At 39.9% G+C, this 27,735-nt stretch overlaps 2 protein-coding genes across 2 annotated transcripts; one reads left to right on the plus strand and one right to left on the minus strand.

The window, feature by feature from the left end:
* Nucleotides 1–14,007: 14,007 nt before the first annotated feature.
* Nucleotides 14,008–14,493, minus strand: LOC138868741 (uncharacterized). Its single transcript, XM_070146308.1, has one exon. It carries the CDS (start codon nucleotides 14,491–14,493, stop codon nucleotides 14,008–14,010), a length of 486 nt encoding a protein of 161 aa, XP_070002409.1.
* Nucleotides 14,494–22,674: 8,181 nt separating this feature from the next.
* On the plus strand, nucleotides 22,675–23,634 carry LOC138868742 (intracellular protein transport protein USO1-like). The gene is made up of 4 exons (XM_070146309.1): nucleotides 22,675–22,704; nucleotides 22,789–22,930; nucleotides 23,039–23,307; nucleotides 23,512–23,634. Exons 1-4 carry the CDS (start codon nucleotides 22,675–22,677, stop codon nucleotides 23,632–23,634), a joined length of 564 nt encoding a protein of 187 aa, XP_070002410.1.
* The last annotated feature ends 4,101 nt before the right edge of the window (nucleotides 23,635–27,735 follow it).

Below are 27,735 nucleotides of genomic sequence, written 5' to 3' on the forward strand. Positions count from 1 at the left end.
AGGTCGTCCTAACAGCAAGTTGTAAGATACCGTGGCGTCCAACACCTGGAATTCCATGGTAAATAGGACCGGACCAATGGTTAATTCAAGTACAACATCCCCCACAGTGGCGGTTCCGTTTCCGTCAAACCCCCGGACACAGATGCTATTCTCCCGGATTCTTCCACGGTCAATCTTTAACTGGTCCAGGGTGGATAATGGACAAATATTGGCGCTTGAGCCGTTATCCACCAATACTCGGGTTACCACCGAGTCTTCACATTTGACAGCTAGGTATAGAGCTTTATTGTGCTCCGTTCCTTCCACTGGCAGGTCATCGTCTGAGAATGTCACTCTGTTCACCTCGAAAATCTTGCTGGCAATGGTTTCCAGGTGGTTTACAGAAATCTCACTGGGTACATGGGCCTCGTTCAATATCTTTAACAGGGCCCGACGATGTTCCTCGGAATGGAGGAGTAATGACAATAGTGAGATCTGGGCAGGTGTTTTTCTCAGCTGCTCAACCACAGAATAGTCTTGTACTTTCATCTTCCTCAGGAAGTCTTCAGCCTCTTCTTCTGACACTGGCTTCTTGGTTGCCACTGGGTTGGTTTTTCTTAACTCCACCGGGGCAAAACATCGACCTGATCGAGTCAGCCCTTGCGCTTCACAACTGACTTCTTCCACCTGTTTTCCTTGGTACGTCACCACTGCCTTTTCATATTTCCAGGGCACAGCCCTGCTGTCAAGCATTGGCAGTTGGACCACCGGCTTTATGGTCACCCGTTCTCTACATACCCCTTTCAACATGACTGCCGGTGTGGGCAGGATCCCTGGTATTACCAACTTGCTTGGCTCGGGTTTGCTTGCTATGACGGACGGGCTCTTCCCCCATATTACTACCGGCTTGACGCCTTCTCCCTGCGACTGTACATTTGTTCCTCCACTGGTTAAGACTTCTTTTGGGGCAGCTTGGATCATCATCACTGTTTGTGAGGGTTTTCTTAATTCTCCTCCCTCACACACCAACTCAATCATGTGAGTTTCGTGGTGCGCTGGCAGTGGGTTTTGGTTGATGTTAGGAGCCTCCGGTGTCTGGACCTCGATCTTATTGGTGTCAATAAGATCCTGTATGGCATGCCTTAACTTCCAGCACTTCTCGGTATCGTGCCCGAGCATCCCTGAACAGTATTCACAACTGATTGAACGATCCAAATTCTGAGGCGGGGGATTTGGTTCCCGAGTATGGACAGGACTAACCAAACCCAATTGCCGCAGCTTGTGGAACACAGCGGTGTAGGTTTCTCCCAGTTCGGTGAAGGTTCTTTGCTTCCGCAACCTGTCATTCCTGGCATCTGGATTTCCCCGGAAACCTGCCCCTGAAGGATTTCTATATGCCCTTGGTGGAGGGTAGGTGTTTTGTGGTGGTGCATATATGTTCTGGGGAGCCGGTGCGCGCCATTGTGGGCGAACCGGAGGCTGAGTGTATACCTGGGCTTGGTGTACGGAACAATGTGGTTCTCGAGGTGGATAGAAATTTTGTGGTGGGTTGTATGGGTAGTTTGACCTGTGAGGCCTGGGTTGGTTGTAGTGCGGCCTGCCAGCCCTGGACCAACTGCCTGCCTCGATCGTGGCAACCTCTTCTTTCTTTCTTCTTAGCGCACCTCCCGTGCCGCTTTGAATAGCCTGGGTTGTGGCCTTAAGTGCCGAATAGTTTAAGATCTTGTCCGACCTCAAACCTTCTTCTATCATGACCCCTATTTTGACCACCTCGTTGAAAGATTTTCCAACCGTTGTCACCAAGTGACCAAAGTAGGTTGGATCCAATGTCTGCAAAAAGTAGTCTACCATCTCTCCCTCTCTCATGGGAGGATCGACCCTAGCTGCTTGTTCTCTCCAGCGGAACCCGAATTCGCGAAAACTTTCCCCGGGTTTCTTCCCAGTTCTCAATAACGTGAGACGGTCAGGGACTATCTCCAGGTTGTACTGGAAATGACCTGTAAAAGCCTGCGCCAGATCATCCCACGTGTACCACCTGCTGAAATCTTGCCTGGTATACCATTCCAGTGCAGATCCACTCAGACTTTGGCCGAAATAAGCTATCAAAAGCTCATCCTTGCCTCCTGCCCCTCTCATTTTGCTACAGAATCCCCGCAAATGTGCCATGGGATCACCGTGCCCTTCATATAAATCAAACTTGGGCATCTTGAACCCAGCCGGGAGTTGGACGTCTGGGAAAGGGCACAGATCTTTGTATGCCACGCTGACTTGATTGCCCAGCCCGTGCAAGTTCCTGAAGGATTGCTCCAGGCTTTTGAACTTTCTCAACACTTCATCCTGTTCAGGGGCCTTAACCGGCTTCTCAACCTCTGCCGGTACTTCCAAATGGGGATTGTAAGCCTGTGGTTCGGGTGCATGGAATGTAGGCTCAGGGGGATAGTATTGTGTATCATGAGCCTGAAACAATGGCTCACTGGTCGTTCGCTGCAAAGGGGCTGATGCAGGTCCCACAAAAATGGGAATATTGGGTGTTGGGAGAGGTTGATGGGGTGGTGGAGCTTGGGAATCATGAGGGCTTCTTTCTTGATGATAGAGGGGATTTGGGCGGCTTGTGGAAGGGCCAGAGTGAGGGTACTCCGGCACGTGTCCCAGTGTCTCAGGGCTCTTTTGCGTTTTGGCCAGGGCTAGCTGCATTGCATGCATCTCTAGTCCCATCCTTTCAATCTTTTCCATTGCCTCTTTTAGCAACTGGCTCATCGGCCTTTCTTCCTCATTACTATTCTCAGAAGTAGTCATGCTTGTTGCTACCGGTCCTTTGGATCTGGTTTGGTATGAATGTGTTGCCAGAATTCTTTAACAACTAACTGTCTGGTATCAGACAACAACAAACTTTGTTAGTGTTAGAGCTTAACAGATTTGATCATAACACATAGAGGATGCAATGCACCTAGGCAGTTAACCGTTTCTACATGCTTTGCTTCAAACCACATGCGTCATCCCGGTTTGTTCATTCGTCTCTTTTTAAAGTATTTTGCGAACTTTTCTTTCTTTATTAAAAGCGGTCGAATCTTATGGGGATTGCCTACGTATCACGTCCCCGCGTGAATCAGACCAGGCGTAGTTCTGCCTTAAAGTAAAGAAACGCACAATTCTTGTGAAATCATTAAATTCATTCCCAAAATTTTTGCTATTACAAATTACTTTAAGCAAGGGATAGCAATAGTACAGACTCCACAGTTCTTAACCCGTTTTGACTAAAAGAAAGGAAAACAACATATGGAAAAGCGACAAAGCCAAATAAACAGGACTCAACCAAAGATTAATTTTCCAACTTAGGGACCCGCGAGGCATCATTCGGCCTTTCCGCGGCCCTAGGTGTGAGGTCCCTCTGCAGGTTTTTCAGCTCATTCATGATTCGGTGGACGCAACCCATGATGGAAACAAGGAGGGTCTTTCGAGGCTTTTGCTCGCATGCCAGGCATCTCATGTAGATGTAATGCCCGATCTCGTCGATCTTTCCCCGAATGTTGTCCCTTTCCGCGAACAACTGCCTTATCTGTCGGTTCTTCAATCCTAGTGTTTGTGCATTGCTGGCAAGCCGGTCTTGGAACATCTCCATCTGCCTTTCCATTCTGGTCATTGCCTCGTAACATTGCCTTCTGTCGGCTTGGGCATCTCGTGTTTGCTTGAAGATCCTCTCTTGAAGAGAGGCATTCGTTTCCCTTAATGTCCCGATGCTCAGTTCATAATCCCTTATGACTTGCTGCAGGCGCTGCCTCCGAGCTATCGCACCCTTTGCCCACTTGGTTCGCAATTTCGCTGTGCTGTCCCTGGCTTTTTCCAAATCTTCCCGGCATTCCGCAATCTGATCCTTTAACCCTGCTATCAATCTTTTATCTGCCTGGCTTCTTAGCTGGCTATTAGCCTCTTTTTTCATTCTCCGGATCTGAGCTTTGAGGATCTCGCCTTCTCTGATTAACTGGTTCTTTTCTCCCTTGTGGGCAGCAGACTGTAATTGGCACTCAAACTTCATATCCTGGATTTGTTGCTTCAGTTTGCCTGCTTTGACAAGATATTCCTGCTCTTTGGCCAACCAGCCCCACTGTTCTTGTGAAGATTTGGCAAATTCTTGCAGGTGAGGTCTTTTGGTCGGTCTTCCAGGTGATGTCTCCCCTTTGTACCAGGCCTGATACCCGGGCGAAACTTCCCCTTTTGCCCGATTCATTACACAAGTATTTGCTTCTAAGTATTGACATTGGCTCCAAATTTGACGAACCCTTGCTTCAGGAAACTGGCCGTCGGGACTGATCTCGATTACCTGGATGCTCAGATCCTCGTCTTTCGGCACTATCTGATACCTCCCAAGTTGCCTTAAAACCCGATGCGGCGCGTATGGTTGAATGCTCTTAAGTCCCATTAAGAGAAAATGGGGCCTGGCTGCTGGCATGTATATGACTTCGTCGATCGGTAACCATCCTAGCGCCCACTGTATTTGACTGGCGTTGAGGGTATGGAAATATGAGGTCCATGCTGTGACTCCTTCTGGTAGGTAGGTTTCATTAACTCTGGTATAGAACTCCTCTATGCAGGTCTTTCCAGCGGATCCATGGCTCAGAAACTGGGCTCGGTGACATAGGTGTTCGGTCATCCACATTTGCAACAACAAATTGCAACCCTCGAAAAAGCTTCCTCCGGCTTTGCAAGAAGTGAGTGCCCGGAATATATCAGATACTATCATGGGCGCCAACGTACTATCACTCTGTGTGAGCAACGTACTGACGACCCCTGCTATCTTTATGTCAATATTCCCGTCTTTTCTTGGGAATACTAGTAGTCCTAAGAAAGCTATCATGAAAGCAATCCGTCTATGTTCTTCCCACTTTTGGCGATTACCTTTGCTGCACAACTGGTTTTCTGGCTTGTCGAATCCTCCTATGTGACCATATCTTTGATATATGAAACTCATGCTGCAAAAACCTTTTGCCAAGTCAGGGTTATGAATTGTTCTGACTATCTTTAAGGAGTCCAGGAACCGGTGTATTGCTACAGCTCTTGGAGCAATCAGATATTTGTGCCTCAAAGGAGTCTCAGTGCTGCCGATATACCCTGCTATTTCTTCTAAAGTTGGGGTAAGTTCAAAATCTGAGAAACGGAAGACATTGTGCGCAGGATCCCAGTGGGGGACTAGTGCCCTTATGATATCTCCTCGTGGCCTGATATCCAACAAACTCGTGAGGCCTTTCAGATACTTCTTGATTTCGTCATGCCCTTCCTTGCCCAAATCATTCCACCAGAGCCGCAATTGGAGGGGGATTTTATTCATGATTGAAAAGGGTTCATTCGGAATCGTGCTCATTCTGCACATTTATTAATAAGATTTTAACAAACGACACTTATTCTGATAAAACAAAAGTATATGCGATTTTCTGAATTTTGAATTCTCGTATATATAAGAAAAACTTTCTAAAGAAGTCAATAACGGAAAATATTTTTGATTTTTGTTTCGAAGACTGGGAGCCTAAAAGAACTCTCTAGACCCTTGGCAAGACAAATACTTTTGCAACAAATAAAGATATATACACATTTTTTGAAGTAAAGAAAGACTTTTTTTTTTTTTGAATTTTTCATATATATATACACATATTTGCAACAAATAATAGAAGTAAAGGCAAAATAAGACTCCCCTTTTTTCTCTTTTTTTTTTATTTATTATTATTTTCGAATTTTCATAAAAACCATTTTAATTAATTTTTTTTTTTATTTTTATGGCAAGACAAACTATATATTTCTATTTATATTTTTAAAAAAAAACAAAACAGAATAATGACTTTTCGAAATTTCGGCAGGGTTTTGACAAACTATAAATTCCGTGCATTTATTTTTTCAAAAACAATCAATCAATTCCCTAACCGTTATTTCTTTTTTTTTTCCACAATTTTCCCAAATATTCAAACACCGGTCAGCATGCGGGCATGAGACAAATAAATGCACGGAATAGGATGCATCAGAATGGTCTTTTCATATCAGGTTGCTAGTCCTAGACGGACCCAACCCCTATGTTGAGTCCCCTAAGTCATATGCAACATGATGCAAATAAGCGTTCCTACTAGGGATCCGGCATGAAGTCACGTTATTCTATGTTCAAAACCTGGGTCGGTGTTCTAGACAGTGTACCCGAGCGGACAACTCGAGTTGAGGAAGGAGCTCCTTTCCGGGAACCAAAAGGCCAACCGGCTTAGAAACTTTCCGAGCCTCTTTTATTTAGGGTATGAAACTAACAGAATAAGGAGTCTCAACCAGTGAGCACATCCCCGGAGGTAAGAAGAGAAAGGTTTCGGCACAGTTTATATACAGTTCAAATAATATCAAAACGGTAAAAGCAGCATTTAGCACATTAGGCTCAGAACATGTAATAATCGGATAACAAATAAAGCCAAATAATAACAATTATTCTAAGCTCGAACTCTTAACCCTGAACGAGTGGTTCTGGGTTAGCAAGTCCCCAGCAGAGTCGCCAGAGCTGTCACACCTCCTTTTTACGCGCCCGAGGGGCGCAGGGGGAGTTTTTTCCAATTAAAGGACAATCGAAAGGGGATTTATTTGTTTATTTCAGAGTCGCCACTTGGGAGGTTTAGGGTGTCCCAAGTCACCAATTTTTATCCCGAATCGAGGAAAACAATGACTCTATATTACAGTCTGCGTACCAGAAATCCGGATAAGGAATTCTGTTAACCCGGGAGAAGGTGTTAGGCATTCCCGAGTTCCGTGGTTCTAGCACGGTCGCTCAACTGTTATATTCGGCTTGATTATCTGATTTTATACAAGTGTGAACTTATGTGCAAAATTTAACTTTTAACCGCTTTTATCATTTACTGTTTTTATCAAGAATTGCAACGTTGTGAAAATGTATCTCGAACCGCGTTACAATCAATGTACCCGTGGTCGTCGACACACTTTGACTCCGTTGAGATTTGGATTTGGGTCACATCAATGTGCACCCGAGTTTAAGGAAATTAAATTATTAAAGGCGCGCCTAAAGCGACTAGCGTATTTATTTTGGGTAAGACCGTGGAATTTTACTAAACGGCCCATCCCGAAGTCAAAATAATTTTTAAAGCAAATATTTACTGAGGGCCCCGCAATTTGTATTTTATTTGGCGAGGCTCATCTCATCCTTATTATTTTATTATTATTATTATATTTTTTTTAAAATGAATTTGCAACGTCATGGACACGCACCTCGAACCACACCACAATCAATGTACCCGTGATTAGGAACACATTTCGACTCCGTTGAGAATTGGATTTGGGTCACATAAATGTGCACCCGGGTTTAAGAAGGTAAGATTTATTAAGGCGCGTCCTAAAGAGTCTAACGTATTGTTATTTCTAGGAGGGTTGTGAAATTTGCTAAACAACCCGTCCTGAAAACTAAATGCTTTGATAATATACGTTTAACGAGGGCCCCACATCTTGTGCGTTTCTGTTCGTCGAAGCTCATCTCGTCTTTGTTTTAACAGGATATCCTATAGCAACTACGTTTCTTGTCGCGTTTGTCTCTACTAGTCGAGGTTAAAAGTGACCTTATTCAATTACATGCTTGCAGGTTATTATAACGGAATCCCGAGTGCCTTTGCAGAATAAGAAAACATGACCATGCCCATGGGCAGCTAATCGAGCACCGTGGGCCCAAACCCAGCCCACACGGTATTGGCTGGACCTGGGCCAATGCCTTTCTGATGAAAGGCTGCTGGGTTCGTTTGATTCGGGCTCGACCTTCGTGAGGTTGAGAAGTGCAGCCTTGCGCCGTTTATTTTAAAGCAATGGTTTGTCAATTATAAGGAGACAATTTATCAAAAGGACATGAAATTAACTAACATGGATAGTTCTATGTTTTAAGGACATGCCAACCATAAAAACCTAAGATACAACCTACTGCATTTGAGACCCTTTTATCTATCAACCTACATATACAAACTAGCATTCAATCACCACATATTGCCACCTATTGGGCACACAGGCTACCTTCAGTATTTAAACAAGGATGCAAACTATTACATATTACATGAATATTTAATGTAACCATCTATGTATAAAGACATTCTTCAGGACTTTCACTTATATTCATGCTCAAATTTCCCAATTACATTTGACAGTGCATTGGTTGTGTACCTGGTATAGAAGACAAAGAAGAAAGGAATGATCAGCTGGGCAGGTATGCAGTAAACACAGCAACAGCAGATACACAGCAACAACACAGCAACAAAATCAACCAACAAGGATGAAGCTCCCGAGTAGTCGAGCAACAAACAACAATCCCAGAAACAGAGTATGAACCAGCAGAGACAACAAAGTATTCAATGTAAACACCCCAGCAATTCAACAACCACAAGCAGCTCAAACAGGCCACTAACAGTAATTGGCCAAGACAGCTAAACCAACATAAACTCTTATGTAATTTTCAGACAGTGTTTGGTTACAATATTCTGAGACTTTATGTTTCTTGTTTTTCTTTTCTGAAGACTAAGAAATGTCCAGCCCTGTTTAAGTTATCAAATGGCCTATTTATAGGCCAAATGAACCAGTACAGCTGAGCTGCCTGCCCTGCCAATTGGCAGAATGCCCATACCCTTTAAGCCCATGCCTAAGCATCTTTGGTGCCAGCCCCTTTGTTCCCCACGCCTGGTCTTTGTTTAATCAAGAGTTATGGGCTCGTTTTATTTATTCATTTTAAGCCCCATACTCTTATGTCTTGCTCCCCATTGGTATTAGTTTAATCCTAAATTAGTACCCTACTTGTCAGCTCATTTAAACTAATCATTTTTGTTCTTTTCAAACCCCAGACTACCCCTGTCAAACCCTGGTTATCACTGTCTTGACCCTTTGCAGCATCAGGGCATTTTTGAACTGATGAAAGTTCAAATTCAAGACTGCCTAGACTGAACCTTTCAGTCATTTTTCAATGCAAACAAACTATTTCAAACAATGCTGGGGCCTTCAATCAGTGGCAAAGTTCAATTAGTCATGCGACATTATTAGCTCGTTTGATTCATTAGTTATAGAAACTAATCAACGACATTTATCGAGTCGACTATACTAATTATAGCAGGTAATAATCAGTCGCTCACATAAACAATATGTTCAGGGACCTAAAGGGCATCAGACAATTTTGTGTTCAATTACTGGGAACCTATATAAGTTTATTCATTTGACGACTAATCTAATCGAACATGTTCATCACAGAATACATTCAAATCATACACAGAAAATAATTGACCAAATAAAAGGTCTTTACAGAGATGAAAGAAATCCGAATGAAAAATAACAAAAAAAAATAACAAACAAACACAACGAAACATGCTGACCACTTAATCAAAACTAATCACAAAAGAAAGGAAAACTTACCGAAAATGTTTAAATCAAACAGACCCAAATCTGATTCAACCTCGAACTTTTGAGGCCGAACAAACTTTAATCAGGGTGTTCTCACATGAGAACACCTTGACTAAGGTCTATTAGACCTCAAACCCTTGTCAAAACTGGCCGGGTTCCCCAGGTGTATGTGTTTCAAGTTCTGGATTTCCAGATCCGATTTTTAAGGAGTTGTGGGTAGATTCGGACCAAACCAAGCTTGGTTTGGTCACGAGGAAGGTCAGGGGGTGTCTGGTATGAAGATGGGGTGGTTTGGCATAGGTCCAGGTTCGACTCAAATCTTCAAATGAAGATTCGAGTCGAAGGAAAGTGATTCGAGTCTAGGGAGTAACAGATCCATGTTCAGGAGAGTGAGGGGGGCTTAGGGTGTTCAGGAGGTGGCCACCGGCGTCCATGCCGCCGGCTTTAATGGCGAGGGAGACGGGGGCGGCTAGGGTTTCTAATGGGAGGTCCGGCTTTGAGCTTGGGGACGAAGGGGTGGGGTGTTGGTATAGGGGGCGTGGGTGTAAGAGAAGGTTTATATATGGTCTATGGGATTGGATCTGAGCCGTTAGATCATATGATCTCAACGGCTTGGATCTGATGCTGAGAAATGAGACGGGGTCGTTAGGTAGTTAAACGGGGTCGTTTGGTTTAAGTGAGGGGTTGGGCCAGGCTGGTTATTTGGGTCGGGTTTGAACATGGGTCACTGAAAGAAGTCCTGAACCGTTAGATCGGCTGGGACGGACGACTCAGATTGATTTGCCTGAAACGACGTCGTTTCAGGAGGTGCCTGGGCAGGCCTGGTTTGGACCGGGTCAGATCGTTGGTTTGGGCCTATTTTTGGTTTATTTCCTTGGCCCAAACCGCTTCCTTCATTCTTTTCTCCCTTTCTTTTTTCCTTTCTTTTTCTTTTTTTTTCTAATCTTAAAACTAAAAATAAAATGAAATTCAAACAAACATAATTATCAAAATATTTAAATAGGTTAAATCGCACCCTAGAATATTTTTGTGAATTTTTCTTTTACTGAATGAATTATGGTCTAATTACCAGGACATACACATTTTGTATTTTGTTTAATAATGTAAAAATGGACAAAATGGACAGAACCACACATGACTAGCAGCACACGTTACGGAAAATTGAAAATTGTACAGCGAGGTCCTTTGTTACTATTTCTTTTGGAGCGATTGTCCGTGAAGCAAAAATCACGTGCTTACAGCTGCCCCTCTTTGCACGAAGACACGAAGGGTTTTCGCGCAAAGATAAAGCGAGCGATTTTTGCCCGTCCGAATACTCCGTGTGAAGCATTTTTTGAAAAAGATTTGACCGAACCTTTGCTTCAGAGGTTTCCTACATATCCTGGGCTGAACAGGAATCAGGTCAATGTAGTTCGGGAAATTTTGGTAGCTGGGACTACCATGTGACTGTATTGCTTGCTGTTGTTGTGCGCTGTTGTATGCTGCTGTAGGATGCTACTGCTCAACCGATCTCCCTATTACATTGCTCTAAAAGGAAAACAAGAAGCTAAGTTCAGTGCCACAGGTGGCGCCCAGCCCTACCTGTGGCGCCAAAAATAGTAGCAAAATTTTTACAGCGCCGTGGAGGGCGCCTGACGCTAGCTAGGGCGCCAGTGACGTGAGATTTGTCCAATTTTACCCGGGACAAGGTTATTTCGGCCCTAGACCTACCCAACATGTATAAAAACAAGACTAAACATATTTTTGAAGGGAGAGACGCTACTTTGGAGAGATTTAACATATTTTTGAAGGAGAATTCACGTGGAGGAACACACACCACGCTTGGAGGAGGCTTCTAACTAGTTTTTCTTCTCTTCTCTTCCTTTAATTTCATAGTTTATTAGTTCTAGAGTTTTGGGTGCTACATGAACGTTGTAGTTTGAGGCTTGAATTGTTCTTATTATTTTATCATATTGGTTTATTTATTCAATCTTGAACTTAATTATTTGATTGCTTGATCACCAATTGAATACTATCTACGAATCTAGAGTTGAACTCGGAAGAGGGAATTCTAGATTGCATATAAGATTGAGTAGAGCAAGATCTTAACTCTGAGGGGGAGCGAATTTGCGGTTAGGATAGGAATATACCTAATCACCTTGCTTGGTTATTATATGGGAATTATAAATACGTTCTTGTTAATTCTAATTCCATAGGATTATAGGCGTTAGATTAGCTTGAATATGCGAGTTGTACTTCGGGAGAAGGCTAAGAGCAGTATTAACCCTATCAACCAATAAACCAGATAAATTAATTAGACGATTTAAGTGGAAAACTCAACGGGATTGTTAGCTAACCCATAGCTCTAGAATATTCACTCACATTGAATTCGTCTCTGTAATTTGCCAATTTGTTCCTTTAATTTCTTTGTTTGTTACTTTAGATTAGTTTTAGCTAAATATTCATACTTTAGGATTTACTTGAATAGATTAATTGTTTGGTTTAATTTAGTTGATAGTTAATCACAAGTTCCTATGGGTACGATATCTGGACTTACAATCATATATTACTTATCGACCACGTATACTTGCGTATGCGTTTGGAAGCAACACGTGTCGATTACTTCCTACGTTGAAAGTAGAGTTGGCCTAAAAAGGGTATAATAATACTAGTTCATAATTGTACAAGAGAGCCATAGGACCCTTTGCGAAGCAGGAGTGTTCATCGTAAAATGGGATAACTTTAAGGGAGTAATTATGTAGTATCCCTAAACTGTAACATAACATCATGTTAGTCATTGTAAATCATAAAAGAGAAGAATGATTTTTACACTATTTCACCCTATCCATTAAGGTGTTTTCTTGTAGAACTTTTCTAGAGCCAAATTATTGACGAGAAAATATGTATGACTCAAAAGGGGGAAAAACCTATAAGGTAATTTTGTAAAGTGGTTTGAACATTATCATCTCTCAACTGAAGCTCTTTTATACTTAGGTCCAAGCTCTTATCTTAGGTAAATCCGATACACTATAGAAATTTAAAATAAATCTGTAGTAAAGAGTTAATGGATAACATGATGAAAAAATATAATGAAAATAAGGCATAAGCTCCTAACGTGTGGAATTTATTTTTTTCTCTTTAATAGTCATTGTGTTCGGACCAATTTGCGTACACTTCGACTAACTCAATGGAGTATATCTCCACCAGCACAGATAGCACTGTATCGTATAACTCTGTCCACTAAAACTTGAACAAATAGAAAAAAAATTACTAGTACGTGGAGTTCTCTTTGACACACACTTCTCATTTATTATTCACCTATTTTTGGAGGGGGGGGAGTGGGGGTGGGGGGTGGGGGTCAAGATTGTGATCAATTTAGGAAATTATGTTAAATTTAGGAGACATAATGTGAATTAAGGCAAAATATCGAATTTGTCTTTCTCCAAAATGCTTTAGTGGTTGGCGAAAAAGCGTGTGTATTGCTAGTTTGTCGCTAATGTATTAAATGGTGATATAATCCACATTAGAGAGCAATTGGACACATTGTGCTAGGGACTTGCATAAACAAAACAAAAAAACTGTAATCCCTTCTTCCACCTTATCAATTTTGTATGGCAATATTTAATTGGAGACCAACGTTTAAAATAATTAATTTGTCTCATAAAATACTAAATTAATAGTTGAAAAGTTACTTACTTTCATTAAGAAAATATCATCTAAAATAATAAAAAGCACCTAAACTAATAAATATTTGAACACTGTGTAGAATAATACTACGAAACCACATAATTTTTTATAATAATGGATTAAGACATGATGATGGATTCAAATAGCTGACTCTAATTTTTTTTGAGATTGAGATATACTCATTGTTTTTATTATGTTATTTGTAAAATCATACCACGTACTTTGAGATGTTCCAAAATAATAAGTGTACGCCAGTATGGTATAAAATTTACTATTTCAATTAATGTATTAAAAAACCTATGGTTGAGCAATATTATCAATGCTGCTCTTTGGTATGCAGCTTCAAATCCAGCTTGTAGATTAATTAGCTGAACAATTTATTAGGTGCGTCTGTAGACTTGCTCTTATGTCTCATTTTCAATCCACCATATATATTGCTCACAAACTGTTCTTGTTTCCTCCATATATATACCGTTTGTGAATACATTGCATGCTTTTATATCTGAACTATTTAAACCGTTCAAACTGTATGAATAATTGATAAAAGAATATTGATTTAATTGAAAAATATGTATTTAACACATCAGACCAATATTATTTATATCATTACTAGTAAATAAATTTAGCAAATTAAAATTCCAGACAAAATCATGTTACATGTAGCACGAATGAGAGAGTGGGTAAGAGGGACAAAGCACATTTTCTCCCTAAGAGATCTGAAAGTGAAGAATGCATACTATTTTATGAGTACATAAGATCGAGATGTAGAACAATAATTTTTTTTTTTTTGTGGAAACAAAGCTTATTATTCAATCATCCAAAACCAAAACACATACAATTGTTTATATCATTCTTTCTCCTATCCTTTTCTACCCTTTCTATACCCCTATTATCTTCCTTTATTTCCTATCTATATGTTCTGTTCATTTTGTGTCTGTTTCCTGCAAACTACTTGTATAGTCTCTCTATTCAGCTCTTCTCTTTCTGTCTTTTCTTTTTCTGTATAACTTCCAAACATCTATGCTGATATGTGTATTGTATTTGCTTTAGTATTGTTTGAGGTCTTGGTACTTTCTGCAACCAGACTGCTTTATTTCTGGCTCTCCAAATGTGGTATATGATTGCTGCTACCACTGCCTCTGTAAACGATCTTCCTACTTTCCCTTTAGCTATTCTAGTTATTCTTCTCCATATACTATTCACCTCTATATTCATCCCAAGCCATTTAAGCACCTTTTCTAAGCACATCTTAGAGAATGTGCATTCAAAAAATAGGTGGTCAATCGATTCTGTTTGTCCAACACATAGCATATAGTCATTGTCTTGTGTAATCCCCATTGTTAGTGTTCTATCTTTTGTCAATAGTTTCCTACGCATTGCAAGCCAACAAATGAAACTATGCTTAGGATTATTCATTTTGCTCCATGCCCCTCTGCTCCAATGCCATTTCTCCATTTCCCCTCTTCTCCAGTGGTAGTCACTCTTAATTGTGTACTTTCCAGCCTTCGTTAGCCTCCTATTCTCTTCATATCCTACTGCGTATGTGTCTCTTATAGAACAAATTTTCCTTCAGTACCAACAACATCCCTGTGGAGGAGTGTAGTGCCACCAATTTTCCCTTTTCAAGTAGATATGATTCACCCACTTGACCCACAACGTGTCTTCTTTGTTTGCAATGTGTCAAATATATTTTGCCACAGCAGCTTCATTCCATGTATTGCATTCTCTTATTCCCAGCCCCCTTCTCTTTTTGGTCTGCATACTAAGTCCCAGGCTACCAAAGGCACCTTATTTGATATGCCTTTCCCATCCCATAAGTACTTCCTACATATTGCCATGATGTCGTTTAAGACCTTCTTTGGTAGAATGAAGATTGTTGCCCAATAGGCGTGTATGTTTATCAACACAGAGTTAATCAATTGAACTCTGCCTGCATAAGACAAGTTTTTCGATCCCCAAGAGTGTATTCTTGTGCTCAGTTTATCCACCAGTAATTCACAGTCCCTTGCTGCCAGTTTCCTTGATGTTATGGGGACCCCTAAGTATTTAAATGGCAAGGTTCCCTGTTTATACCCTGTTACCTCATAGATATCAGCTAAGCATTGACTCTCCATATTTCACTCTAGATATTTAATTTTCCAGCATTCGTACTAAGTCTAGATGCATCAGAGAATGTTTGTAGACCTCTCAGCATAAGCAATACATTATGATAGTCTCATTTGCAAAACATTAATACATCATCAACAAAACATAAGTGATTTAGCTTCAAACTCTTGCATTTCATATGGAAAGCAAATCCATCAACAGTGGCTACCCACTGCATGATTCTAGTAAAATATTCCATACATATCACGAATAGGAGAGGTGATATAGGATCTCCCTGACGCAATCCCCTTCTCCCCTTGATACTTCCATAGAGTCCCCCATTCAATGCAATTTAATATTGAGTTGTAGATATATATACCATAGTCCATTTGATGAATCTGGGAGGAAAGTTTAAGGCATGTAACATTTCTTCCACAAATCCCCATTCCACTGAGTCATACGCTTTCTTTAGATATATTTTAATCAGGCAACTTCATGTGGACTTCTTTCTGTTGTACAATTTCACCAGATCTTGACAAATAAGGATGTTTTGTACAATGCTTCTGCCTTTCACAAAAGCACTCTGGTTCTCAGCTATTATTGTAGGTAATACTTCTTTCAGTCTATTGCATAGCATCTTTAAAATTATTTTAAAGACCGTATTGCAGCATGCAATAGGTCTATAGTCTCATACCTCATCTGCATGATTGTTCTTTGGGACAAGAGTAATAGTTGTGTTGTTAATGATCTTGGGCATTTTTGTCATTTTAAAGAACTCCATTACGCTTCTTATTAAATCTTGTTTCACAACTAGCCAACAGTCCTTGAAGAATTGGCTTCCATATCCATCAGGGCCTGGGGACTTATCTCCTGCTATTGACCATAAGCCTGCCTTTACTTCTTTTTCAGTGAACTGAGCTTCTAGCTTTTCTCTCTGTTCCTATTGTACTATAGGCCCTCTTCGAACTAGATTGCTGCACACATGTTGTCTTCCTTCTTTACATTCACCTAACAGATTCTTATAGAAGTTGATGAAGGAATTTGCAATCCCTTCTATATCTGTATGCACCTTCCCTGTTGCATCCTTAATGGAAAAGATCCTATTAGCATTTCTTCTGGCTTTGATCACACTATGAAAGTATTTTGTATTTTGATCACCCTGTCTCAGCCACTGTATCTTGCTCTTTTGTCACAAAAATTGTTCTTTAGCTATCTTTCATTTGATGCTTTCTTGTATCAAACTTATTTCCTCTGCAATTAGTTCAGCATTTCTAGGGCCTTTTTGGATCTTCTCTTGACATTCTATCAAGCATGCCATTGTTGTTTCTACCTTCCTTTCAACATATGAAAATCTTTCCCTGTTTAGTCTTTGCAATACACTTTTTGTTCTGTTCAGCTTCCCCACCAGTTTGTACATCTTTGTGCCTTTAAGCTCCTTTTTCCATACTTCTTGCACTCTTGGTTTAAATTCTGGTATTAGGCTCCACATATTAAAATATCTAAACTGTCTTTTATGCCCTGTATTCCCCCTTTCCCAATTAATTATTGCTGGACAATGATCGTAGATGACTTCACTCATGAAGTGCACTTCTGATGCAAGAAAGTTTGTCATCCATTCAGTGCTTACCAGTACACGATCTATTTTACTATAAACTCTGCTATCTTCCCCTTGTTTGTTATTCCATGTGAAGAAAGCTCCTGGAGATCTAAGCTCCTTCAAACCACACACTTTAACACCTTGTCTAAACTCTCTTATTTCAGCCATTGTTACTTTACTTCCTATTCTTTGCTCCCTGTTAAGGACACAATTAAAATCACCCATCATTGCCCAAGGGCTATCCACTTGAGCACATATCTGGTTGATTTTTTCCCAGAGTTTCCTTCTTGCTGTTTGCTTATTGAAGCCATACACTAATGTGACATTAAAACTGAGTCCAGTCCCTCGATGTTTGACTTCACTATGAATTAGTTGTTCAGTCACTTCCTTTATGTTTACCTCATATAGTTGAGGTTTTCACAACAGTCATATCCTTCCTCCTAGGTGCTTTTCTAAGTTTATTATAAATGACCAGCCTTGACAAAGATTGAGAGAAGCTTTCTATGCCTTAGCTCTCTTAATCTTTGTTTCCAGAAATCAAAACAAGCCAACTCTTAGATTATGGATAAACATATTCACTTCTCTCTGTTTAACTGTCTTATTCAGACCTCTGGAATTCCAAAACCAATCCTATCCATTAGGGCTGGGGTTTCCCCCACCCTTTCCATGTTCTGGACCTCCCTCAGCTTCACCTCCTCCAGGGCAAGGAGGCATAGCTTTGCCATCAGTCTTGCTTTACTGCTCATCTAAGGCTACAAATGAATTCCCTATATTGATTTGTGGTTCTCTGATTACTATTCCTCTTCTTGTGTTACCCCTCTTGTAGTAGAAATTTTATTTTCTTGGTTTCACCATCAACTGCTTTTCTTCCCTTTGCTGATATTCCTTTGCAACAGTTGTCTCCTTGTTCATTGTTGTGCTATTTTCTTTGTGTTCTCCATTGCTTGTCTTCTCTGTCACATTTTTTGCTTCTTCTTCCCTTGCAACTGTCTTGTTGTTTGTCTCTTCTCTTATGTATTTTCTGCATTCCTTTAATTCATGCCCAAAATTTTTGCACTTGGTACATAGTATTGGTTTCAATTCGAATTCCACATCTTGTTCCACAATGTGTCCATGCTCATTCTCAAACATAATTGTGTCTAGAAATACTTCATTTATGGGTACTTCTACCAATATTCTAGCAAATGTCATTCTCTCCTCATTGTAGTGGCTTTGTCTGCTTTCAGAGGATTGCCAACCAGCCCTGCTATTTTTGCTAATGCTTGTTTTCCCTAATACTTCACATCCCGGAAGCCTGATCCATACTGGTATGTTGTCCATTATTTCTTTCTTCATTTCAATTTCTGGTTGTCAAGGCTTGACTGTAATAGGCTTTCTGCCGAACATTTGAACTCCATCTTCTACTACTTTTGTGCGACTTTCAAGTGTGTGAAATCTGACCCGGAACACTCCTCTATGGACTTGTGCAATTTTATCAATTCCGAACCCTTCCCAAATTCTGTTGAAGTATCCTTCAATGACTAGTTGAGATGGATTTGAGCCCAACACATAACATACTACCCCTGTTTTCCAGTATTCCACCTCCTCATGGATGTCTTCTAGAGTTATTTTCACATTGCTACTAGCAGGTGTTTCGCGTTTCAAATCCTCACCTTCTTCCATTGGAACAATTCCTACAATCTTACTCCATGAAGGTCTAGTTTCTAGGGTTTGTGTCTTACTTTGTTCAGCAAGTGCAATTGCTTCCTCCTCCACCTTATCACCCCACGATCTTCTACTTACATCACTCCTCCCCTTTGTAGTTTCATTCCGTATCTTCGCTGGTGTTACAGTTGGCGTTGAAGTTGCCGATACTCGATCCATATCCAAAGGTACAATTCCATGAATTGCGTTCAGATTTCTCACTTTCTTTGAATCTTCTGTCCTAGGAACACCTTTTCCTCCTTGATTTTGACTCGGATTTACCATTTGAGTGCTTTGCCCTCTCGCCCGCAGTCTTCGGTTTCTACCCATATTCAGTCAACAATATTTCTTGGTATAGTTTCCAATAATTATATTTGTCATTCCCGCATGAAATCCGATTCAAATGACAAAATTTTGAAGTCGTTTGACCAATAAATCATGGGTTCTCAACTCTCACTAGTTTCGAGTTTGCTCAATACTAATTGTCATTTATTTATTGTTGTGTTGTGAACAGTATATTAGAATATCACGATTTTCTGTAAAAATAGATACGACAGAACATACCTTAGCATATTAGTTATATTTAATATGTAAACCGGTCAATGAATCTGTAATGACAGGCTGTTACGTTGTAATTAAATAAGCTTAACGTGTGCTGAGAATTTAACATTGTTAATTAGAAGCATCTTTTAGGAATATAAATTGATCCTTGTGGAACAGCTAGGTTCCTTAAGACCACTAAAATAAAATACACTATAATACTTATATAGATATGACTTTGATTTTCATCTTTCATCTGGTAAATAAAGTATGAGAGTGTGACGTTGTTGCACCCATATGCACCTTTACTATTTTTATATTTTCAAATTTTTGTTTACAAAATACAAATTCATTCAACTATTCATTAAGCTTTTCAGTCATGTTCTCATTGAAACATGCATGCATACTCTTGCTTTTGGACATTGACTCAAAATTTGAGTACAATTTGCCTGTTTTCTTTTTTCTTCTTCTCTATCATTGACTCTCTATTGTCCCTTTCTAATTAATTTGATTGATCCAATTTTGTTTCATTCTTTGAATCAGATAATTGGTAGAAGTGAATGACAGTTCATCGAAATTGTTATAGCTTGAGTTTCATGTGCTGTTTGTCTACAACCTAATTATTCAATTACCAAGAAAATAATTCTGTGATCAAAGACTGCAATTCAAATCGTATATCCACTGTTATCCAGTTGGACCTTCTCAATTTACTAATTATGTATAAGAAGATAAGCACTGCTTTAACATTCTCTTCTATATTTCATTTTCACGTAAATGACGCATAATTCAGATTAACATTTTTTTGGCCTAATAATATTGTATAGAATGGGATGAAAAGTAGCACATAAAGTATTCATAAAAGGATAAGCAATGATTACAGAATGATTGAATGCATTCTTTTTGTAGGTATGTGCCGCCCCAAGGATCTCGTGATAGCTTTAATTTTAAAGAATGAATAGACCCTCTGTTTAACCAAAAAATTAAATTTTGGTCAAAGTTAGAATTTAGAAGAACACGAGTTACTGATAATCAAAAGAGTGTATAAAAGGAAGTAATTAGGTAGCAAGAGAGTAAAAAAAAAATAAGTAAACCAAAGTTTATATCAATAGTATTTCGTGTCCTTACAATTGATCAGATATCTCCCTTTTATAGATATCTTGGAGATATACGTTTTGCCCAAATCATAATGAGCCTATTATGAGTAATTAAAGACATTGAATGCTACGTTACATAATCATTACATTCAATACAAATTCTCTAACGTATTCCACATTTAATGCCTATTAAATGCCGTATCTGCACTCTTTTCTATTGTCAGATTCATTCCTTTTGATTCTCGAACATAAATGACTTAGATAGGTACGGGCGCTGGGTTATTTGTATAATTGTCCGTGCCTCTTCCTCTGCCATTTGCTCGTATCTGTTGCAACTCGTGCCTCTTGGCTAGTTGTAATTCTTTGATCATTTGACCAGTCTACGTGTTTCGACACGTCACCTTTATATTTCAACACAATTTTTCCCAATACAGATAGTCCCCCCACTTTTCATTTATTCATCAGTTGAATATTTGGGAAGTGGATTTCATTAAAAGAGAATTTTTGTCACCATTAATGTTATGACAAAATTGACGCTTCAATTGTCGCTCCCATTTATCCATACACGTGTCATTTTTCCATTGGTTCTGCAGTTTTGCAGCCCTTTTCAAGGCTTTTTACGGCTCCACTATTCACGAAGTGCCAGTTATCATTATTATGGTCCTTCCATCACTGCACTTTTACCTTTGGCGGTGGCTTATTAATATAAATATAACTTCTTTTCTTGTCTTTTACCACATAGAGCTTATTGAACACTTAATTCCTCAAATCTTAGTTCACTTCTTCCTCACATTATTCTTCTTCGCCATGTCTTCACCAAATCCTAACCCTAGGAGAGTTCCCATTGTTGATATCTTCCCTAATGCCCCCATTAGACATAGAAGGGGAGGTAGGCTTCACAGCTTAGGGTCTACTCGTGGTGGTGGTTCATCTATACCTTCTCCTAGTTCTGGCCCTTCTTCTAGAACCAGAGGTTCCCTTTCTCACAAATCTTTTTCTAGGGATAAAGAACCTTCTGAACCATTACGTGAGCCTTTAGTAGAGGAGATAGTCCCTACAGAACTATCTTTTTACCATGATAGGGAATCTTTTAGAAATCAGGTTTCCGCTTTAGATCGTGCTGACGCTTACCCCACTAAAATTACAGAAGTTTTGACTCCTGTAGTTCGCAAAGACTGCCATTGGAGCAATGATTTTCCCATTATTATCCCTAATCCAAATCAGAGAATTATTTCTTACTTGACTGGGTTCTCTTTTGTTTATACATACCCTTTCACTTTAGGGTTCAAACCAGCTATTGAGCCAGTCATTCTTGAATTTTGCCATTTCTTTAATGTCTGTTTGGGTTAAATTGGCCCAATCATATGGAGGGTTGTTGCCTGTTTGAGGCATTTAACCAATATGGCTGACGTTTCTTTTACTTTCCCTCACCTGATTCATCTTTACTCCTCTAGACTCTTCCGTAATGGCGTTTTTACCCTAGTAGCCAGGAGTAAGAGGGTTTTGGTGAGCCCTGAAGATGACAAGGATCGTGGCTGGTATGCCCGGTTTGTTGCTGCCCCCACTATTGTCTTAGTGGGTGAGGATAACGTTCCCTTCCCTGAGAAGTGAAATTTTGCACGTAAGTCTTTTATCCTTCTCGTGCCTTTTTTCTTCAAGTTTATCAACTTCACTAATTTTGCCCCCTTTTTTTTAGCAACCATGGGAGTGGTGGAGGATATTCCCAATTTTCGTGGTTGGGTAGATAAATTGCTGAAGACCGCACCAATAGATGGTAGGTCTTGGAAAACACTTTTTAACTATTACGGTTGGAAAGTAAAGACTCATGATAAGAATTTTTATTTCATCTTTCACGCATATATATATATATATATATATATATATATATATATATATATATTTTTTATTGCTCTAACCCCCATCCTTTTTTTTATTAGGATTTCCTATTCGAGGAGTTACTGTTGAAGCAGTTGCAGCCTCTCGTGTCTCTTCGGGAACCCGTACTCTTTCGGGGACCCGTATCTCTTTAGAAAGAGCCCGAGAAATAGTCTTGGGTTCTTCTTCTGCAAAAAGTAAAACTGTTGAAGAGAAAGACTCTAAAGAAGAGGAAGATGGGGGCTCCCTGGTGACGAGGCCACGAGCTAGGAGACGCATCGTCTCTGATGACGAAGCTGAAGTTTCTCCTCGTCTTTCTGTTTCTCTTACCGAACCTGTTGAAACCCCAGTAATAATTCCTGAGGATGACGTCACTCCCCATGATACTCATGAGTTTATTGATCAACATTTCTTCAGTGGTTTTGGTAGTGGAAGTTTAGGGCCTGTTTTAGATGAAATACCCTTATCTTCTTTTTCAACTCCCGTGCCCGTGATTCCTTCCTTACCAGCCCAGGTGCTTCTGTTCCTTCTTCTACTATTTTTACTTCCTCTACCGCTCCTCCTTCGACAATTCCCTCTCCTATCGTTCACCATACGGAAGTGGGCTCTTCAAGTAGAAGTGCCGCTATGAGGAGGGTAACTATTAAAGTTCCTGCTGATAGCAGCCTTTTGAGGAAGTCAGGTCAGGCAGATGTATGGCTGGAACCTTTAATTGGTCCAATTGAAAAAGCAAAGCTGGAGAGCCATAGTTCCCTGACTCTAATGAATGATATCGTGCATGCCACTTTGAAGGTATTTTCATTCTCTCCCTTCTTTACTTTGTAATTTTTTTTATCTTTGGGATTCTTATATTCTTATTTCGCTTCCTTTTTTTAGGCCATTCTTATCGGCACAGAAATGATGAACAGAATCCCTCTCTTAGAGAAGGTAGCACGTGATTCTCAGTTGGAGGCGATCAATTGGAAGGAACAATTTGAGAGTGCACAAATTGATATGGAAGATTTACAAGAAAGCAAGAGTACCTTAGAGCAGCAGGTGCGGGCTTTAACTTCAGAGTTAGCGGTTGTAAAAGCTTCCTCAAGCCAAGCAGAAAAATACAAAGAACGTCTCGAATCTTCCTTCTCAGAGCAACTATCTAAGGCCAGCGAAGAGAACAGAGAGTTAAAGGATCTTTTGAGTCAAAAAGAAGTTTACGCGGGGGATCTCGTGCAAAGCTTAACTCAAGCACAAGAAGACCTTCAAATCTTGGCTGATAACGTTCGTGCTTTAGAGAGCTCCCATGCTTCTCTTCAAGCTTCTTACAACTCCGCCTTGGCTGAAAATGAAGAGCTAAAGAATGAGATTGCTGATTGGGAAAAAGATTATGAGACCCTTGAAGAAAAATCTGATGTTGAGGTAAGTTGGGCATTTTTGAATTCACGTCGTGATACCCTAATTGAAGTTGGCCAAGAAAACTTCAACCTGGAGTCGGAGTTAGCTAAGATCAATGAAACCATTGAAAAAGCTCAGCAAACTCAGGACTTCCCTTCTCCCGTGGTTGAAGCTCCCGTGAATGTTGAAGTTGATACGGGTATCCCAACTCTTTCAAGCCCAATCAAGCCTGTTGCTGCAAGCCAAGTTGAAACCGTATCTGTTGATGCACCTGCCCAAATTGAGCCCGTTGATATTGATGTTCCTGCTTCAGTTCCACAAACTTCTCAGTCACCAGTTTTAATCATTTGAATGATTTTGTTTTTGTTTTTATTTTGGAAAATTGTAATCAAACCCTTAGCTTCATTTGAGGGTTGATTTTGGAAATGCAAGTCTCCAAGTCTTTTATGGGGCAATCTGTATAAACAATTTCATAGTTTTATGACTAAGTTCGAACTTAGTCTTAGATTTTTTACATATTAAGAAGTTTTTCATATTATTATCTTAAACTTCTGTTTGCTTTATTCTTGCCTTTATTTTTGAGGACTTACAGAATAATTTGCATTTTTGTTTTTCGAAAATGCTTCTGTTAACCTCATGACTAATTAATTTAAACATGAGTTTTATAAAAGAGGACCCTTTTATATTTCGACACTTAATGAAGAAGACGTCTCAACTTCATAATGGTGTTGTCATACGATAAAAGAAATAGGAACACACATGTTTTTTTGAAATAACTTTGACAAGTTTTGAATAATACTTTACATGTATTTGAATTACATCTATAACTTTCTCGTAACTATTTTTCTTGTAACAGATTTTTTCAAAAGAAGAATAATAGACACAGGGTTTTTCCTTATAACCCGTTTTAGTACATAGCCTTTACCCTAACTATAGTGAAGTTTTTCTTTGGCCTTAGCTCGTGGCTCTTTTACTCTGCACTTGACTTTTTTAGGCTTGATTTTTCCTTAATCTTCTTTGCCTTCTTTATACACATGTCTATGTATATTATGTAGTCCCCCAAGTATTTGAGTGTTGAAGTATGAAGCCTCGAGCACTTGATAGTTTCTCTCATTTGGTCCTTTTCCTGAAAAGGAAAAATATACGAGACTCGGAGGTGCGATTATAGATGAAGATTGCTTAACCCGTTTGAATTTCTATCAGAATAATTGTAACCCTAGGCCAGGAATTTTAGGTTATTCCGTGTGCCTTACAGGTCGTGACTCATCATTTAGTACGGGTTAGCTTTTTGCCTATCATCTAAAATCGTTAGTAAAATTTTAACAATTCAAAAATTAAATTTAAAATGGTGATACCTGATCGTGGGTATTCCTTAGAAACAGTATCTCTTCAAATGAACAACATTTCAATGTGAAGGTAGTATCTTGCCATCTATTGTCTCCAGCTCATATGCTCCCTTTCCTGCAATATCACGAACTCTATAGGGTCCTTCCCATGTTGGACTTAATTTACCTGCATTAGCTGCCTTTGTAGATTGAAAAACCTTTTTAAGCACGAAGTCCCCCACTTTGAAGAATTGGAGGCGTGTTTTTCGGTTGTAATATCGTTCTATGACTTGCTTTTGTGCTGCCATTCTTATTAATGCAGCTTTTCTCCTCCCCTCGAGTAAATCTAGATTGACCTGCATCTCCTCGTCATTAAATTCTTGTGTCACCTGTGTGAACCGTGTACTTGGTTCCCCTATCTCAACTGGAATTAAAGCCTCAGCTCCATAAACCAATAAAAACGGTGTTTCTCCTGTACTTATTTTTGCAGTTTACGATATTCCCATAAAACTCCAAGTAACACTTTAGGCCAGTTATCTTTTGATTCCTCTAATCATTTCTTAAATTATTGATAATAACCGTGTTCGTTGATTCTGCTTGCCCATTACCCACCGGATGATAAGGTGTTGACGTAATCCTTTTAATTTGCCAACTTTGAAAGAGTTCTGTGATTTGAGCGCCAATAAATTGATGGCCATTATCACACATGATCTCCTTTAGTACATCGAATCGGCATATGATATTCCGCCAAATAAAATTTTTGACTTCCTTTTCTCGCACATGTTTAAATGCTCCTGCCTCCACCCATTTAGTAAAATAATCAGTGAGTACGGGCAGAAACTTTACGTGTCCTTTTGCTTGTGGTAATGGACCCACGATATCCATTCCCCATTTCATAAATGGTCATGGCGCAATGACCGGGTATAATAACTCCGCAGGTCTATGCATATTGTTACCGTACCTTTGACATTTATCACATTTGGCCACGAAACTTTCTGCTTCTTCTTCCATTTTAGGCCAGTAATAACCTGCCCTAATTAATGTTCTTACCAATGACCTTCCTCCTGCGTGATTCCCGCAATGTCCCTCGTGTATTTCTTTCATTACATACTCCGTTTGCGAAGGTCCGAGGCATCTTGCTAAGGGACCACTGAACATTTTACGATATAAATTGCCTTGCTTTAAGCAGTACCGAGCAGCCTTCTTCCGAAGCACATGAGCTTTCTTCTTATCATCAGGGGCGGTACCATACTGCAAAAAAAGCAACAATCTCGTTCCTCCAATCCCAAGTTAAATTATTAAAATTTACCTCATTCTTATCAGGATCGAGAACTGAATGAAATAAATGTATAACTGAGGTGTTTGCATCGCTTGCCACATCAGCTGCAGATGCGAGATTAGCTAGGGCATCCGCTTCAACATTTTCATCCCTTGGTATTTGTATAACTTTCCAGGTTTGAAATTGCTTTATCAATTCCCGTACCTTGTCTAAGTATTGTTGCATCCTTGCTTCCCTAGCTGTATAAGTCCCCAGCATTTGATTAACCACGAGTTGTGAATCACTTTTAATTATAATCTAATTTATGCCAAGCTCTCGTGCCAATTCTAGACCTGCAATCATAACCTCATACTCCGCTTCATTGTTAGTTATGGAGTGACATTTAATAGCTTGTCGAATGGTCTCACCCGTAGGTGGTACCAAGACAATCCCTAAACCTGCACCTTTTACATTAGATGAGCCATCAGTGAATAAAGTCCAAGTTCCCGGGTTAGCTCCATTGAATACCTGTAATTCTTTTTCTACTTCTAATTGCATCGCTTGGCGAAAATCAGCCACAAAATCAGCTAACACATGTGATTTTATAGTAGTTCTAGGTTGGTATGTGATTTCGTATTCACTTAACTATATTGCCTACTTAGCTAACCTACCTGATAACTCATGTTTATGTAATATATTACGTAAAGGGTAGGCAATTACTACAGCGATAGGATGACACTGAAAGTAAGGTCTTAACTTTCTAGATGCCATGATTACTGCAAGTACAAGTTTTTCTAACTGAGGATACTGTGTCTCCGCATCTAACAAAGATTTACTAACATAGTAGATAGGGGATTGTTTACCTTGTTCTTCTTGGACCAAAACAACGCTTACCGTAACTTCCGAAACAGCAAGGTAAATGAGTAGTCTTTCCCCAGCCTTTGTGTCACGACCCCAACCCCGGTCGTGATGGCACCCAACACACTGCTAGGCAAGCCTGACCAACTAACAACCCTTTCTGTTTTCCTATGAAAATCATTATCAGTTAACACAGTTAAATTGCTAAATTACTCCAATAAGAGTTTAAGGCAACGAGTTAAATATGCGGAAAGTCAGATGATAATACCCCTACATAGCCCATACAGATATGGTGTCACAAGTCTCGATCCTCTAGTACAAGTTTAACAACCTAATACATGTTCATCTAGGAAATACTAATTAATAACAAGGATAGAAGGGAGAGATCAGGGCTGCGGACGCCATGCTGCTACCTCGATGCTCCCGGATATGCGCTGCTCAACTGAAATAATGCTCACTCAGCCTCAGATGCACCTGGATCTGCACGCAAGGTGCAGGGAGTAATGTGAGTACTCCGACCCAGTGAGTAATAAGCATAAATAATGACTGAGAATAAGAAATCACGGAAAACATAGAGTAATCTACACTGCGACAGTTTAAAAACAAGTAATATGAGAGTAATAAACCAATGGAAGCGAAATGTAGAAATACTACAACAAATAAGTAGTTAAGTGATAGACATATAAAGAGAAATCAACACATAGAACGGTACCCTATAGTACCCGCTGTGGCGTGCAGCTTGCTCCACTTATTTATCGTCGACGGCGCTCACTGGGGTGTGCATACTCCGGGAAGGACCCCTTGCGGCCCAAGCGCAATATCAAGCCATCTCGTGGCATCAAATCTAGGCCCTCAACCTCATATCAATATCAGTATAACACTGCTGCGGCGCGCAGCCCGATCCCATAGTATCCTCACATCTGGCCCTTGGCCGTACTCAGTCCAGAAATCATATAAGCTCCTCGGGCAATAGTAAAATAGTAGTTCTCAGCCCAAAACATCATTTAATAT

This window comes from Nicotiana sylvestris, chromosome 5 (genome assembly GCF_000393655.2).
Source record: "Nicotiana sylvestris chromosome 5, ASM39365v2, whole genome shotgun sequence".
Lineage (NCBI taxonomy): Eukaryota > Viridiplantae > Streptophyta > Magnoliopsida > Solanales > Solanaceae > Nicotiana > Nicotiana sylvestris.

Excerpts from the sequence above, each read along its gene's own strand:
- LOC138868741 (XM_070146308.1), bottom strand. The coding sequence starts at position 14,493 with ATGGAGAAATGGCATTGGAGCAGAGGGGCATGGAGCAAAATGAATAAT.
- LOC138868742 (XM_070146309.1), top strand. The coding sequence starts at position 22,675 with ATGAATGATATCGTGCATGCCACTTTGAAG. Across the intron at positions 22,705-22,788 it reads TCGTGCATGCCACTTTGAAG|GCCATTCTTATCGGCACAGA; the intron begins GTATTTTCATTC and ends TCCTTTTTTTAG. Across the intron at positions 23,308-23,511 it reads AAGAAAAATCTGATGTTGAG|CCTGTTGCTGCAAGCCAAGT; the intron begins GTAAGTTGGGCA and ends AGCCCAATCAAG.